The 12985-nt window shown below is 42.7% G+C and overlaps 1 protein-coding gene across 3 annotated transcripts in view; it reads left to right on the top strand.

Annotated features, from left to right (window-relative positions):
* Positions 1 to 12985, top strand: part of Lrrc72 (leucine rich repeat containing 72) — a 45765-nt gene that overhangs the window by 26620 nt on the left and 6160 nt on the right. The window contains exons 4-5 of one of the 3 annotated variants that reach the window (XM_028878403.2): positions 5148 to 5229; positions 6466 to 6576. The exons of the other annotated variants lie outside the window; for them this stretch is intronic. Coding sequence (XP_028734236.1) covers positions 5148 to 5229; positions 6466 to 6576 — 193 coding nt within the window. The remainder of the gene's footprint in view (positions 1 to 5147; positions 5230 to 6465; positions 6577 to 12985) is intronic. 3 annotated transcript variants of the gene reach the window in all.

Genomic DNA, 12985 nt, shown 5'->3' with positions numbered 1-12985 from the left:
TTAGACGTCTTGGGAGGTGATGGCTAAAATACAAGAAATAAATTAATTTATAGAATATTTTCATGCCTCAACCTAATTTACAAGCAAATGACTGTATGAATGATAGGTCATTTATACAGAAGTACCACCAAGTTAAAGAGCCTGACGCTTGCCAGTGCTTGGCTGGGTCATCAGTCAGGCTTAGATCTGAATCTTCACTTCGCTATTTACACTCTCTATACGTTTAGAAAGTTGTTTAACTTTTTTGAGGTTTAGTTTCCTCCTGGAGAGATGGTAGAGAAAATAAATAACATAAAATAAATAGTATAGTCCTTTCTGAAGGATCATACTAGGAAATACCTGCAAAAGCATCTGGCTTAACGCCTTACCTGTAATGAGCAATGAGTGTCCTCTTTCTGAAATATTTGTTTATTTCATGTGTATGTGTGTGCCTCAGTGTATGTGTGTGCACCACATGTGTGCATTAACTTGCAAATATCTGAAGAGGGTATCAGATCCTCTATAATTGGGTTTACATGCAGTTGTGAGGCACTGTGTAGGTACTGGGACCCAAACCCAGATCTTCTGCTAGAGCAGTTAGTGCTCTTAACTACTAAGGAGCACCTCTCCAGTGCCATATTCTGTTTCTCTCTTCTCCTTGGCCCTAAGTCACCAGCCCACAACTCTCAGCTGTTTATTTTCCTTCTTTGGGGTGTTTGATGTTGTTCAAAGGGATTTTTTGGTTTTTTGTTTGTTTGTTTGTTTGTTTGTTTAGTTTTTCAAGACAGGGTTTCTCTGTGTAGCTTTGCACCTTTCCTGGAACTTGCTCTGTCGCCCAGGCTGGCCTCAAACTCATAGAGATCCACCTGCCTCTGCCTCTCGAGTGCTGGGATTAAAGGCGTGCACCACCACTGCCCGGCTGTTCAGAGGGTTTTTATTGTCACATTGGAAAGTGTGTGCTATGAGCATCTACCAGTTATGGGCTAGGGATGCTACTGTGTGTACTTCTGTGTCCAGGTTGCCCCAAGCCGAAACCAGCCAAGACTCATCCAAATGCCTAGCAGTAGCAAAGATGGAGCAACCTTGCTCTAGAACCACTGTTCTAGAGTGTGCTTGCTTCATTTTTGATTCATACTGGTCTTCATCTTCCCCAGCAGCTTCCTAAAAGTACTTTACATTCAAGAGCTCAAATGAATTAATAATAATGGTTAAATAAACAAAGAAAAATTACTTGCTTAATAATGTAATGTATATAATGCCAAGCTTTGAATTAAGGTCCATGATTTGTGAATGTTGCACTAAATATAAATTGTACCACCATAAGATTCTTTAGAAAGGAAAATGTAGATTTTTAATGGGTAGCTGTGTTACCATTTTATTTTAATAATGACTTGAGTATCATAATTTTCTCATTCTGTTTCTGGCTTTAACAACCTGCTAAGTTTCTGTATAATTTAAATTACATGAATTATACCTTGGAACCATCTCATTTTCTTCCATCCCCATTAGTTTACTTCAGGATCCTATATGTTCTCCTGAATTACAGTAATGCCTTCCTGACTTATCTCCTGCCAAAACAGAGTTTTATCTTGACATTTCCTTTCTGACATCAAATTGGATGGTGATGCTCTCCTGCTGCATGTCTTTAAGAGTTTCTCAGAGTCATCATGATCTGCCCTGATTTCTTTCCTTCCCACCTCATCCCCCTTACCTCAACACAGAGAACAGTCTTTATATGGCAATAATCGTGGCCCATAAATGTTAATATCCTGGGAAAACTAGGAGTCTGGAGCTGAGGTGACACTACCGGGGTGGACAGCGTCCTTCCTGATGTAAGAGAAGGGAGCCTCCACTCTTCAGAAATGGCTGTAAATGTGTATGCCGGAGTGACAGGAAAGCATCACAGTTAGTGCAGTGTGAGTTTCCCATGCTGGTGGTTACTATTAGAGCAGGGCATGGTGAGGGAACAGGACACAGTGGATTCCTGCTGGAAGCCAGTAGGAAAAGCACAAAGGGACAGGGAGTCAAGGGGAACTTCCTTCCCTACTTGGGATGGTTCTTCCTACCTTGGGAAGTCATACTTCCCCGTGTGTAGCTAGAGTTTTCCTGCCTGGCCCACAGTCAGGACAAATCTTTGTCACCCGCCAGTCCCACAGCCGCTCAGACCCAACCAAGTAAACACAGAGACTTATATTGCATACAAACTGTGTGGCTGTGGCAGGCTTCTTGCTAACTGTTCTTATATCTTAAACTAATCCATTTCTATAAATCTATACCTTGCCACATGGCTCGTGGCTTACCAGCGTCTTCACATGCTGCTTGTCCTGGCGGCGGCTGGCAGTGACTCCCCCTGCCTTCCTGTTCTTTCTTTTCTCCTCTCTGTTAGTCCCACCTATACTTCCTGCCTAGCCACTGGCCAATCAGTGTTTTATTTATTGACCAATCAGAGTAATTTGACATACAGACCAACCCACAGGACCCCTGACCTTTGTGAAGCTGTGGCAGCGTTAGAGTGATCTCTCATGATTTGGTTGAGATAAGCCTGGGAGATAAAATGAGCAGTATCTGTGCCTATTATGGCATCATAAATTGTGAGCACTGCCAATAGAAGAAGTTGAAGAAAATTTGTCAATGTAGCCTTCATCCTTTGGATGCATCCTGAAAATGGCTTTGCTGAACTATGAAAGGAACACTCACTTTCAATAAAATGCTCCAAGACTGCTGGATGGCATCTGTATAACTGACTATTCATCAAATTATAAAACAGGTCTTCTTACCAATAATAACAGATTCCAGCTTTAGAAAAATAAGTTTATATTCATGATCAAGTTTGTCTATATTTAAAAACCATGTGAAACTTGATCAGTAATTATTTCATGAGGATCCTATCCCTAGCATTTTATATTTATAGTCCTATATTGAGCAGTAAAGCAAATACTCTTAAATTTAATTATCAGCTACTCTTAGAATATATCTTCCTCTGCCTGTGCTCTACTGTGTCTCACCATAATTCAAACAAAGAAGTGAATTTTATTTTTTTGAGATTGCAGAGTTGGGGCTTGGAGGGTAAGGGCACCTGCCACTAAGCCTGATGACCTGAGCTCAAGCCCCAGGAACCACAAAGTAGAAGCAGAGAAGCAACTTCTGCAAATTGTCCTCTGACCCCCAGACATGCACCCATACATATGCACAAAAATAAACTAATTAAAGTGTGAGAAAATTAAAACAAGATTTCTAGCGTAGTGGTGTTCCCTTTGCGGTGACATAAGGGAAGTCTTCTGACATGTCTTAGCACTGAGTGCCCATATCACTCACACGTATGTATGTATGTATGTATGTATGCATGTATGTATGTATGTATGCATGTATGCACATATATAGCACTTAACAGTGCACCTGAGACATTTTCAGGAGGATTTTTGACTTTTGACATTTGAAACAAATCTTAAAATAAGATATGGGCTGGCAGAGAGGGGCTAGAGTGATGGCCCAGTGGTTTAGAGCACTTGTTGCTCTTTCAGAGGACCTGGGTTTTATTCCCAGCACTCATGTGGTAGTGGATAAATTTCTAGCTGTGAGTGCATGAGGACTTGACCTTGAATCCCTCAAACCCACACAAACCTGGACATCTGTAATCTCGGTGCTCTTGTGGTAAGATGGGAGGCAGAGACAGAACCCTCAGAAGTTTACAGGACTGACAGACTAGCAAACACAACAGTGAACAAAAAGAGACTATCTCAAGCAAGGTAGAAGGTAAGAAGTGACATCACAGCATGTTCTCTGATTTCTACATGTGCATCCAGACACACACCCAAACATACACACATGAATATGCACACACGAAGTAAGATGTGCGTTCAACCTAATGTTAGAAGGACATGGCTGTGGGAAGGAGAATGGAAGGACATGGCTCCTTTCCTTAAGGAAGAAGACACACAATTGGAGAACTGGAATGATTCACTGTACTAGTTAAATGTGGACATGATCAGGAAGACGAGACTCACGGGAAACAACAAAGAACAGAGGAACAGAAGGACCAGGGCCATGCTGTGGCTCCTGGGCTAGCTGTGGCCGTGGCTCCTAGGCTAGCTGTGGCTGTGGCTGTGGCTGTGGCTGTGGCTGTGGCTGTGGCTGTGGCTCCTGGGCTGGCTGTGGCTGTGGCTCCTGGGCTGGCTGTGGCTGTGGCTCCTGGGCTGGCTGTGGCTGTGGCTCCTGGGCTACCTGTGGCTGTGGCTCCTGGGCTACCTATGGCTGTGGCTCCTATTCTAGCTGTGGCTGTGGCTGTGGTTGTGGCTGTGGCTGTGGCTCCTGGGCTACCTGTGGCTGTGGCTCCTGGGCTACCTGTGGCTATGGCTGTGGCTGTGGCTGTGGCTGTGGCTCCTGTTCTAGCTGTGGCTGTGGCTGTGGCTGTGGCTCCTGGGCTAGCTGTGGCTGTGGCCGTGGCTGTGACTGTGGCTGTGGCCATGGCTGTGACTGTGGCTGTGGCTGTGGCTGTGGCTGTGGCCCCTGCTCTAGCTGTCAGCACCAGCCCTGCTTAGCAGAGTTTCCTCCTTTATTTAGGGTGCAGAGGCTTCTGCTTCTGTGGATGCCAAAGACATTGGCACAGCAGAAGAGGTGTTCTGTAGAGCAGGGCAAGAAGAAAGCTTAGCATTGGGCCATTACTAAGAAGTTCTGGACCAGTTGGGAGATGCCGGAAGGTCAAAGAATGATTTCATAAAAATCTCAAAAGAACGTGAAAATGTATCTGAATCTTACACGTGATCAGAAGTGTACCAGGAAGAAAGGCTGTGGGGGCAAAGGGAAACCATGGAGCCCACAGATGTAGACGTGGCCCTGCATTATCTTAGAGAGCCCTTGGCTCACAGTAACAGAGGAAGGCTTGGTGTGTGGAAGACCGGTGACCATCCAGGACACAACTGGGTGGAAAGAAAACCTCAGGTCAGGTGACAGTGGCTCTGAAAGCCAAGTGATTGTCTGGCCCAGATGTGCTCAGAAGACTTTGTTGTTAAGTTGCTTGAAAACACCCTTTCTATCACACAGCTGTGACAAAAAGTGTTTCAGGTACAACTTGTAGCCCAGTCCAAAAGACCACAGCAATAACGGTTGTTGAAAGCCACACTTCCGTTGTCTTAGGCTTACAAATGTGATGTATCATTTTTCATTTTCAGCTGCAGGGGATAGCATTTTTAACTAGAAACTATTGCCTGACAGAACTGTATCTAAACAACAATGCAATATTTGAGATAGAAGGTACGTCCCAAACTTACTTTCTTGATTAAATGATTTTCAATTAAATAATAACTTTCAACTATAATGATTGCTAAGAACATATAAAAATCTTTCATCATGTCTATTAAAATATGTAATATCTATTTAAATGACCATTTGTGCATTTAATTTTTAAAAATATGTTAGACCATTTTTTAGTTGAATATTATATGTCTTACTCAAAATTTAAAAGCAGTATTTTTTTTTACAGCACTACCATTCTACTATAGTTGTACACAAACTAGCTGCTGTGGAACCTAACTTAAGCAGCATTTAGGAATAAGAATAAATATAAAAACTATACGTTGTCTTAAAATTCTTTATTTGCTGGGGTTTGATTAGCCAAGTCCCTGCTTCCACTGATTTAATTTTATGGCAGTCTCCATGCTGACAGTTAGTTTCAGGCCAGGTATAAAGTGTATGACAGTTCGTGATCAGGAGACACGATGGATTGCTGGAGAAAGCACTTGGCTATAAAATAACCATGGAACCAAAATGTCAAACACTTTAACACCCATGGTAAGCTCTTATCCTGGCAAGGAAGGAAACATTCCAATTTAACTATAATTTGATTATCACATGAATTCATCCCACTTTCATTTATGTTAAAAAATGAATTAAGGGGTTGGGGATTTAGCTCAGTGGTAGAGCACTTGCCTAGCAAGCATAAGGCCCTGGGTTCGATCCTCAGCTAAAAAAATAATAATAATAATAATAAAATAAAAAATAAAAAAAAAAATTAAAATGTGCAATTCAGGAAAACAAAAATGAAATGAATATATATATATATAAAATTTCCCATTCTGCAAATAGCCAAGCAATTTGCAAAGGACGCAGTGAATGAATGAGAAATGTTCTTTGATATGTACTGTATTTCTAAGTAACATTGTTTTACGTGCACAGACACGCACATTGCAAAAACAACAAACAGAGAGAACATAACTCAAACATGAAATTTAAACACTCCAGATCGTTGCCACAGGAAAACAACTGAAGCAGCAACAGTAGCAAGAAATGACTCCGCAGCCCACATCACAGTCAGTTTTCATTGCCGCATGCTTGACCATAATACAGGATATCATTGCCAGGCATTTCCTTTTTTAACAGCTATAATGCATTTTCTTGCTTAGTTACAACATCTACTTACTATGAAAAGATGCTTATTTATATTTGTCAATTTAAAAAGTGCAATTCAGCCCAAACCCTTTTGTGTTTCAGGCCTGCATAATCTGCCCTCATTGCATATTCTTATGTTGCACCACAACGAGCTCACCAGCATTGACGCTACGGTGAAGGAGCTGAAGGGGATGCAGGACCTGAAGACCCTAAGTACACACTGCACGCCTGTGCCCGTAGATTGAGACAGTGATCGCACGGGATGTTTATGTTCCTTCCTGAAGTCCAGTTTAGGGAAGCCGGGTTGCTGCTGGAATGCATAGCCCTAGAATGTGACTAGACTTTATTCTTTTTTTAACACATACTTTTGAAAGAGCAACAGATAGAAAAGAATTATTAGCAGAATGATAGGTCCTGAAAGATGAAAATGGCAAAATTAACAAGTGGGGATCTGTGTGTCCCGATCTACTCTTGGGGTTTCATCTCAAGTCACTTGCATTGTTCCAATTATAGGAACTACCTCTACCAGGCACAGCTGGACAGGCGGAGGCGAGAGGCAGATGTTCTTAAGTGGGTTTCATCTCAGGGCTGGGGAGATGAGGGAATTCAGGGTGATGGGTGAAATGGAAGGGGTATGTGTTTCTCTGGGGTGATCAAATGTTTTAAAATTGATTATGACAATGAGTGATTCGAATCATTGCACTACTGAATATGTATGAACTATGCATCTTAAGTGGTAAGTATAAGTGACATTGAGGTGTATATTAATAAAGTAAATTAACAGACAAAAAAGAACGTCGAAGTTTCCCCATGTTTGAGAAACAGCCTTCATTCACAACTGTTGAGTCGTGCCCAGCATGGCACTGACTGCTGTATATATGTAGGAATAGATCAAAAATAATCAGCGAAGTTCACCTCTCAATGTGCTTATAGTCTTGAAAGGTTAATAAACATGCACACAGCTCCAAGACAAGGCAGAGGATTCCAGGTGTCACAGGTGGAAAGACTCATGATCAATGAGGTTTGCAGACCTGAGCCTGGAGACCTCTGCTTGTCAAGACACAGGCATATTTCCTTATTTGTCTTTCAGAATTGTGTAAACTAATGTTGATGGTAAATGTTCTGATCAGATCAACGCATAGAGGAACTAACTCAAGCTCCTGCAGCTTTTTTCTGTCATCAGGAACATCTCATGTATTTAAGGAGAAATGACTCATGGGACCAAAGTAGACTTTTAAAAATCCAAATCGTGAAAATCACCAAATCACACAAAGTTCTTGGCAAGTCAGTGATTACCTTAGAAATTTTTTCCCAATTCTGATATTCCATCAGAGTCTTGAATTGACCTGCCTATTTACCTAATCTTCCCATGTCAATCAAATGTTTCCACAACTTAAGGGATATGCTAGGCCCATGCTAGGTCTATGCTAGACCTCTTACTATCACTGTTCTTCTATAAAATGGGCTCATAGCTATCACCCAGAATCTCTTCAAACACTGAGATAATTCTCCAAAGCAATTCTTAAGAAGAAGTTCTTGTCATTGATGCCACTTTGAAACAGGAAAACCAAATTATTGTATATGTAGGATATAAATAAAATAATTAAGAAGTTGCTTAGAGTCTAGAAATTCTAAGTGGTAAATAGACTCAATACAACTGCTGCTTTAAACAATAATTATCATAGTAATATTTCTGATGTCCTTCCTGTTAAGAAACTGTTTTCTTACAATACTATTTAAATTTTCACAGCAATTCTATGATGAGGTTAAACTTATTCTCTCCTCAGTGCTGAAGATACAAGGTTCAGAGATTTATCAAATTACTAGTATTAAAACACATCTACGCCTTGTTTTATTGATCATTTATCAATTGATTTATTCATTCAATGTTTATAATTTATTCATTTAATGCATAGGGAATCACTCATTTGCCATCTGATTCTGTATTTATTAACAGATCCCAAAGTAGAAGAAAAGGCTGATTTGGGTTTCTATTGGGTTTAGAATTTTATAACTTGTAGACTAATGATTTAGATTCATGAAGGAGCTTGGTGAAAAACTATTTGTACAATTTGCTGCAGGTAAAACTTAATCACTTAAGTAAAGTTGTGCTATAAAACAACATCTGGAGGACAATATGTAATGTCGGCCTTTGTAGGGAACAGGGCTGTGCATTGAACCAAGATGCCTGGTTCAGAGCTGAATGTACCTGAAATCCAACCCAGGTCCTGGTGTCAAGGGTACATATGAGCACACATGAGTCAGGCCGGGGTTAGGGAGAAAATACCCACGTTCTTTAAAGGGCCAGTCTGGCAATAAAACATCCATGTTATTACTGGTCATGACCGTTAAAATCACCTCTACTTAAAACCATGATGATATCATCCAAGTTAGAGTAACATATTCCACCTGAGGAACTTGTCATGCGGCCATTTCCTTGAATTCAGTTAAAAAGAAAGCACTTTCTGGAAATGCCCTATTCCGGTTGCAGATATTTCATGAGTAAAGTGTGCACTCAGCAGACATATAACATGTGTGCTGTGATGTCCTCACACTAGGTTCTTAGAAGCCTCGTTTGCCATCTTAGAATGGACTCAGCTCCCTAAAATGAGAAAACTATGCATTTTCAAATGTTGTAATTTTTCTCTTTTCAAGTAAGAAAACCATGTAAAAATCTAAAGTGTTACTACTTCAATCATAAGTTCTTCTGAGGGTGAGAAAACAGCCTGGGGGTAAGGCTCCATCCCATTTCAACACTGCACCCTCCTCTGGCATTTATGAGAAAAATTGCCAGCAATTGCCCAGGAGACGGAGGGCTGCGAGCTTCAGGGAGGCCTGAAGCCAGAGCAGAGTGTGAGGTCTGCTGCTTGGAATTCCTGTCTTCCAGGCCAGGCAGGGCCCCACCTCAGCTCTCCAGGAGGTCTACCTTTCCACACCCTCCTGTGCAGTTGTGGCTTCCTCTTTCCTTCTGCTCTCCAAACTCCAAAAGGGAATCCTCCCGTGTCTCTATCTGCTGTACCAGGAATGAGTTCTTCTCCCCGTCAGTCGCCTGCTCTTTTACCAGCATGTCTTAGTTAGGGTTCTACTGCTGTCATGAAACGCCATGACCAAATGCAAGCTGGGAAGGAAAGGTTTATTGGCTTATATGTCCGCATTTCTGTTCATCCCTGGAGGAAGTCAGGACAGGAACTCAAACAGGGAAGGAACCTGGAGGCAGGAGCTGATGCAGAGACCATGGAGGAATGCTGCTTACCAGCTTCATCCACTTGGCTTGCTCAGCCTGCTTTCTTATATATCCCAGGACCACCAGCCCAGGAACGTCCCCAGACACAGTGGTCTGGGCCCCCTCACATCAATCACAAGTTAAGAAAATGCTCTGCAGGCTTGCCTACATCCTGATCTGATGGAGGTGCTTTCTCAGCTCAGGTGTCCTTTCAGACAGCTCTAGCTTGTATCAGGTTGACATAAAGCTAACTAGCACACAACACCAAATGAAAAACATCAATACGGCACTTAACCCATTCCTTTGCTCTTAAACTTTGCTGCCCTCTCTCAAATTTTCTCCATTTCACTAAATCCACTTAGCAACTTGCATTTCCTCACAGGCAAGACCTCCCTATTGGAGTTTGAGGGAGCAGCCATGTTAGAGGGGCTCTGTGCTTCCACAGGTCCTGCTCTCCAGCATTCTCTCTTCTTGCCATCAGCAATGTGCTGTTCTCAGCTGTTGATAAAGGGCAAGGAGAAGAAGGATGCTACGAAGGAGGCGGGCCTCAGGGACTCTTCTTCTCAGTCCATCTCTAACGCCCTTGAGGGTGCTGGGCTGCCTCTTCCCAACTAGACAGTCTATGAGGCCAACAGAACTCCCAGATGGTCCCCGGATGCCTATGTGAGGAAGAGAAGCTTTGCTGCTCCCGTCCATCTCCGCTCTACCCGTTTTCCTGCTAACCCAAGGATGATTGCCTTACTCGGTTTGTTGAGTGACAGCCCACAAACTTGGTTAGAAGCAGATAGTGCTAACCGGAGAGATGGCAAGCCAGCTTGGTGTGACTTCAAAATCCAGCTGCCTGATCACTGATTAACAAGCTGAACTTCCTTCCACGGGGTGACGCTCTGTATGAGTTTTTAATTCCCTCATACCATTATCCCCATTTATTAAAACAGATGTGTTGTTTCTTTGGGGAAAAGAAAAGGGTCTCACATGTAGCCCAGGCTGATGTCTAACTCCAAATGTAGCTAAGGATGACCTTGACCTTGTGATCCTCCTGCCTCCACCTTCACTGGGCTTCGATTCTATGTATATATTACTACACCTTGCTTTATGGAGTGCTGAGGACTGAACTTGGAGCTTCACAGTAGACAAGGACTATAGCCACCCAGCTACGAGCCCAGTCCACATCGACTTTTTTCTAAAGTGTTTTGAGAATATTTGGGTCTTTGGGCTGGAGAGACGGCTCAGCTGTCAAAGGCCAAGGCTCACAACCAAAAAGACAAGGCTGTGTGGGTCTGTTTCCATGATGACTTTTAAGTTCTCCTTTCAAAGTTGCTTTTTTTTTTTAAATCAGCGGGAGCCAATTATTTAGATGACTCTATCGTTCTCTGTCTTCCTCTCATCTCTCATTAAGGAACTCCGCACGTGTGACTCATCTAACTCAAGTTGGTGCAGTAAGGTGGCAGAGACATTTTGATATATTGTTGGGTAAATGTAAATTGCTTAGACTCCGACTTCCAAATTAAGATAAGCAAGACAGTGCTGGCGCCACTGGGGTGTGCTCCGTGAGTAGCCTAGAGGGAGAGGGGGATTAAATAGTATTAACCTATTGAAAGCGAAAGTGTAAGCAATTTTGCCTCATAGCTGCTGCAGGAATGTGCCCATACATCACACAAAGCTTTCAGAACACTCAGACACAGGAAACTGATTTCATAGCTCAGAAACTTAATTTATGGTAATTTTAGGACCAGCCATCCAAAATGCATAAATCCAGAATGTTTAATACTTACTAGCATAAATGTGGGAGGTGGGGAGAAAGGGAGATAAAAATAAGTTTCCTTCCTTCTAAAATGCAAGAGCTAGAAAAAAAAAAGCGAAGAAGAATGGTGAAATGTCTTCCAAATTACTCAGATCAACCTGTTTTTCTCAGAAATGATCTCAGAGGCTAGGTGGCTGTTCTGTTTTCTGCCTTTCTGCCCCATGGTTTCTGTTTTCAGATGGCATGGAATGAACCTCAGTGAGAGTGCATGGCCTTCGCTCTCTGGCTGCCTTGCTCACCAGCAATGCGGTGCTGGGCTGATTGCGATGCTTTATTTAGTTAGGTGAAGTTAGCCTTGGCTCTGTCAAGTGCTCATCTCACAAGCGTGAGATCTGAGTCCTGTCCCCAGAACCCATTGAAAACTGCGGAGAGTGGTGGTGCCTGCCTGTGATTCCAGCTCTGGGGCAGCAGGGAAAGGAGGACCCCCCGGGGTCCCCAGCCTAGGCTAGTTGGTGACTCTGTGTGCCTTTTCAAATCTGCCTTTCGAATCCGTTCAGTGTTCATCATGCAGTCCCCTCTCCCATGCTGATAACCACTTGTTTCCACTTTAAGTTCCGTGTGTGTGTGTGTGTGTGTGTGTGTGTGTGTGTGTGTGTGTGTGTGACTGGTCTGGAATTTTTTCTTTGTCATTTCCTCTAACTTCCCCCAATACACACATTTGTTTGGTCCCCCGGCTCTACATCTTCCTTCATCTTCCCTGTCCATTAACTCGTGTTCACTGTGCAGCAGGTCTCTGCCTTGCTGACTTCATCTCCCTTTAAAGATCATGCACGGATTTGACTAGCCAGAAAAGCTTGTGTTGATACAACACACATCTCAATGTCTTTTACTGACAGAGAATAACACCCGGGTATTGTTTATCTTCAGTTTTGAGTGAGTTTGTTGTTTTTCAAACATGCCTCTCCAATCTTCTTTATGTTGCAAACTATGCATTCTAAATGTTGATCAGTTCTTATGGGCTTCGGATGCTTGATATTGTCACCCATTTATTAAAATCCTCTGTTTTATGGAGAGTCTAGGAGCAGTGCTCTGAAATTTAACGAGTAAAGGAGCCGCGTTTCTTGAGTGGCATAGCTGTGTAGGAGCTGGAGCTCTCTGCTCTACTGCCATCTAGTGGTTCCCCGCTTTACGTGTTTTTCAGAAGCATTTTGAAGATGCCACACTGGAAATCACAAAAACTTCTTTTTGCAATGTGTCTAAATAGTCTCATTTAATGTTATGGAAAATGAGCAGACAAAATATGTCACTATAAAATAAAACACTCAAAATTTCTAGTTGAAGCATTTTTAAAAATCCCTCTGTGCTAATTCTTGAGGGATGATTACATCAGAAGTACCAGGATCTTCCGAACTGTTCACACCTGCCTCTTCCTCGCCACCACTGTCATGCAGAATTAGGTTCATCACCCATCCCTTAGCCACACGAGTCTTGCGGATGGAAGTGAGATGAGATGCAGCATCCACATCTGTGCAGCTCTGCTCCTGAGATCTCTAGGCGCCGCTGGTATGTGCATCCTCTGAGCACAGCAACAGTGAGGCTCAGGAAGAAACCTGTTAGGACAGTGCACTGCATCACTGCCTTCCCCCCCCCCCGCC

The sequence above is a fragment of the Peromyscus leucopus genome, chromosome 14, assembly GCF_004664715.2.
Source record: "Peromyscus leucopus breed LL Stock chromosome 14, UCI_PerLeu_2.1, whole genome shotgun sequence".
Lineage (NCBI taxonomy): Eukaryota > Metazoa > Chordata > Mammalia > Rodentia > Cricetidae > Peromyscus > Peromyscus leucopus.
This window is presented reverse-complemented; position numbering and strand designations above follow the sequence as displayed.